General features: G+C 42.6%; 1 protein-coding gene across 1 annotated transcript; it reads right to left on the bottom strand.

Annotated features, from left to right (window-relative positions):
* Window positions 1-979: 979 nt before the first annotated feature.
* Window positions 980-4,418, bottom strand: LOC110028435 (putative pectinesterase/pectinesterase inhibitor 28). Its single transcript, XM_020730273.1, is given in 4 exon segments — window positions 980-1,396; window positions 1,399-1,778; window positions 3,107-3,845; window positions 4,049-4,418. Coding segments are annotated over 4 exon segments (1,740 nt in total). The 5' UTR covers window positions 4,322-4,418; the 3' UTR covers window positions 980-1,048.
* Between the last annotated feature and the right edge of the window lie 205 nt (window positions 4,419-4,623).

Raw genomic sequence — 4,623 nt, 5'->3', positions numbered from 1 at the left:
GATGTTCTCAGCTCAATAACGACCGAGTATGAGCGCAATGGAGAGTTGATTTGGTCTTTTAGACGTGGAAGTCTGGGGACAAATCAGATAAGCAACTTGGTCAGTTTTATTAATAAATTTAGAGTTTAGCCCACCTTTTAGTTGTTTAATTATGAGACTTTTCTGATCATTCAACTCTTTGTTCTTTAACTGCAGATCAAACTTGATACCCCTGGAGAGTACCTAGTACGAATTTCAGGGTACTGGCGGTGTTTTACAGATGGAGACAATGATAATGTTGCTATAATTACCTCCCTAACGTTCTTTACAAACAAAAACAAATATGGTCCTGTAGGTGCGGAAGGCGGAGCATTTTTCTCCTCGCCCACTGTTGCAGGAAGGATTCGTGGATTTTTTGGTCGAAGTGGGAAATATTTGAATGCCATTGGAGTTCATATGCAGTATCTCCCAACATTTTCCAAAGAGGCCCCCTAATTTTCTTGGCAAAGAAACTTAGTTGATCTCCGACATGTAGTTGATGATATTTGTTTGTGCTGCTAATTTGTGTTTCAGACAAGAAATCTTTCGACTTTTTTTAGGAATCTTTAGCTATAAAGAGCTTTTTGGTTATTCAGGTTAACAAATTAACTCTCTAACTTTTATTTATTTGGTTCATAATCAAGTAATTGCACAATCAAGGCAGTTTTTATCATCATAAGAGTACATTAAACAATGGTTCTTATGGCTTGAAAGGTCCACGTTTCTTATATAAATGTTGTCCTTCAGTATATGCCGTGCTATATATCATCCTAGAAGGTATAAAAAGAATTCAGTAATTGGTTCAACGCAAGTAAAGGTCTTTACTTCAGTTACTCTCATTTATCATAAACCCCAAGCGCACATTGAATAACTATTGGATTTTATCATCCCTTTCACAGAGAAGAACAGTATAAAATAAATCAAATGTAAAATTAAAGTACAGCATATACGTACTAATAAAGATTATAGCTTTCATCTATTTTATGGAAGAAAAGAACATGTTTATCTGAAGAGAACAAGAAATCCGTCATCAACGTATCCTTCCTGGCTCGGACTGGGGCAACAAAGCTGGAATGTAAGGAACTTGGGTCAAAGGAAGCCAATCATTCCCCCACAGAAAATACTCAACTGTGAACTTCTGCGCATGCGCATAACTAATGTTCTTCACCCCCTTCCACTTAACCCTCCTGCTCTTATCCGCCCCTGGCCCCCTGTTCTCCACCTCCGTATAGAAGCACGTCCTCAGTCCAAAATCCCCAAGCCAAGGCAGCCACCCATTAGGATTTACGAGCGTATCTATAAAGGACTGGATTACAAACGTCCTAGAAAACGCCTTCCACGGCCTGCCGAGGTAGGTTGGGTTCTTGGAGTGGAGGAGTGGAGAGCAGGGGGGAAAGACGGGTCGGCGGTGATGGTGCAGTTATGGAGTATGATGGCGGTCGCGGATTGTCGGGACTTGCGGCCTTGTGCGGTGACGATGTTCTGCTGGTTGTCGAGGGGTTTTCGGACGAGGATTTGGCAGTTTTGGAAGATGGCCTTTGCGTCGCCGAAAATAAAGTCAATGGTGCCGGAGATGGTGCATTCGCGGTAGAATTGGCGGAGGGTGTGGACGTAGAGGGTGTCCTGATAGGCGTCCATTCGGCAGCGGTAGAAGACGGAGCGGTCGGCCTGGACGAGAAGGGCGACTGCTTGGTGTTTGGCAGGACCGGCGGTGTTCTGGAAGCCTATGTCCCGTGCCATGAATCCCTCCCCCATTACCACTGCGAGAGGAAGAGTTGCAGAATGTTTTGAGTTGGGTTGTGCTCAATTCTCAAATCAGTTCAGCCAATGTGTTCGATTTGGTTTGAATTACATTAAGCAAGTTACATTACTTTTGGTGTTATAAATTTATGCATGAAAATCTATTTTTCCTTTTAAAAATATAATGATGATGAAATTTTTGATGTGATAGATTTAAGTCGTATGATATGATATTAATGATTTGAGTGGTATGAATGTAAATAATAATGTTTTAATGTTAGATAATTAAATATTTGGGACATAAGTTCTAATAGGTTAAATTTAAGTTTTATAAAAAAATAATTAAATTTATAGTTAAATATTGAATTTTTATATTTCATGTTATATCATTTAATTTAAGTTTATTTGTGTAGAAGGTTTTCATTGATACCACTTAATTCTTATGTATTTGCATATCTGACATATTAACTTCAATTTTTACCTCTGCAAGAAAAGACGATTTTTAATTTTGAAAAGTTAAAATAATAATCTTTTGAGAGAATATTAAATATTTTGGTGATATAATTTTAAAAGGCAAAGGTTATGCATTAGACATATATGTAAATACATGGGAATTGAGTGGCATGTATGCAAATCCCTCTTTTACATGTAATATTATAAGAAATTGTTTATTGTTAGATTTTTTTTGTAAATTATAATTAGAATTTGATTTATTATTATTATTTAGTGAATCATAATATCCTGTTAAGTATGTATAAGAATAAATATATTTTATACTCAACATATGGTATCTGTATGATACGTATGGATGCATCATAGATGATGCTGAGAAGTTTATATAAAAACTCCTTTCTAGTAATTTCTTGCCCTTCCCTGCAGTTAAATCTGGTGTGCTGGTGTAAATTAGTTGAGTCGAGTTCGAGTCATGCCAACCTCGACCTCGGCCCGTCTGTCAAACTGTGAGCTCAACTTGAGGGCTAGTTAGAATTGTGACCCACAAGCTAGAATTAAAAATTCAATTTTTACGGAAGTTCACCCGGAAAGGTATTTGGTGGCCGGGGGAGGAGGAGGATGATGCACCGCGTCTTCTTTGAAAATGCATCGAAATGACTAGTTATATTCTAAATGAGCCGATTCGACATAAGCTCAGCTCCAGTTTGAGCTCAAACTTAGCCCGATAACTCTGCTAGTGAGCTTGATAAGCTTGGATTGTGTTCGGGCTCAAATTTAAGCTTGAGCTCAAATTTGTGGCTCGATAAACTCGACCCACGAACCAACTAACACCCTTATATATGGTCCATTAGCTGGTTCTATACTACTATAAGGTTAATGTCGCCTGTATACATACCGAAGCTGGCTGTCTTGAAAGTCCCGACACCATCAATGAAGTTGAGGCTTCCCGTAACCACAGTCTGCGTTGCGCCGTCGCCCACCACGACTATGTTAGTCCGATTCCTATACACTGTCACCTTCTCCTTATACACTCCATTCTTCACATATATCACGAATGGCTTCTGGCTCTTAATTGGCGCCACGCCCAGCGCTGAATTAATGCTCGAGAAATCACCACTGCCATCCAGCGCCACCACCACGTCAGGCTTAATCCCAGACGGTGGAATCGACAGCAACCTCCTCCGATCAGCACTAACCCAACCCGGGAACTCATTTTCCTTCACCTCTTCCTCCGATAGCAGCCGCCGGCTGAACACGTCAGGCAGTCTCAAATCATCCACGAACTCCGCGAGCTGGCCAACGATCGCTAGCGCGTTGTCGGTGAGCGCCATGGAGTAATTGAGGGCCTTGCGCATGCCGGCTGCGGTGTCGCCGGTCGTGTTCTCGAAGCCGTCCAGGCATGTCTCTTGGTAGGTGGCGGCAGAGTCGAGCCAGAGCTTGAGCTCGTCGACGGCTTTGGCGGGGTTGGACGTGTTGAAGCTGTCGAATTTGTTGAAGGTGGTCTTGATGTCCTCGATGGCGTATTCCATTAGCTCGCGGCAGGTTTTGAGGGCGTCCTTCGTGCGGGGATCGCGCGCTGCTGTAGAGAGGAGTTTGGATTGCTGGAAGGCTTGGCGGAGATGGTCTGTGGCTACCTGAGACAAGAGGTGTTTACTCTTAAAAAGAGAATGATGATAATATTGTTACATTGTGTTAGAGGAGTGATTTGTAAATAAAAATATTGTTACAGTACGCAATTTCATAATGTCCTGTTAATTTATTGGATGTAATAAATTCTTGAATCTGTGATCCTAAAAAAAATTTGTAATGATGATCGCGGCAGAGATGCCGGCCTTACCTTGAAGGAGAGCTTGATGAGCTGCCTGAGATCAGTGCTATCATTGGCAACTTTCGAAAGAGCCGACTCGCAGATCTCACGGTAATCGGTGGGCTCGCATATGGCTTGGACTGATCGCGATGTGCTCTGAAGGGTGTCGCCATTCCGACCTCCCGGAGCCGCGGATTTGGATGCGAAGCCATTGTGAGTGACGACGACGACGACAGTGGCAACAACGGCGATGAGTAGGATGACAGAGCCGCCAATAATAGTTCCTTTCTTGCCGACGGCCATTCCTAAAAAAAGTGGTTCTACGTGTTCGAAATGGAGAGGAGCTAGCTTCCCCTACCAGGCAATGGAAGATTGCATGGAAGGTGGGAGGATGGGATTGAGACGGGGAGTTGAAACTCAGAGGGGTGGCGGGAATGGCGGTTTTATAGAAAAGAAGGGAAACGGTAAAATGAGGGGTTGTTGGAAATGAGAGGCGAAGGCTACGGGGATTAAATAGCAGGTTGTTGTGCTGTGAGGGAAGGGGGAAGCTGTTGGGTATATTGGCTGGTTGCTGTACGGAAGTTTTCAGCGGCTGGGAGGAGGCG

Source organism: Phalaenopsis equestris, unplaced genomic scaffold (genome assembly GCF_001263595.1).
Source record: "Phalaenopsis equestris unplaced genomic scaffold, ASM126359v1 Scaffold000511, whole genome shotgun sequence".
NCBI lineage: Eukaryota > Viridiplantae > Streptophyta > Magnoliopsida > Asparagales > Orchidaceae > Phalaenopsis > Phalaenopsis equestris.
This window is presented reverse-complemented; position numbering and strand designations above follow the sequence as displayed.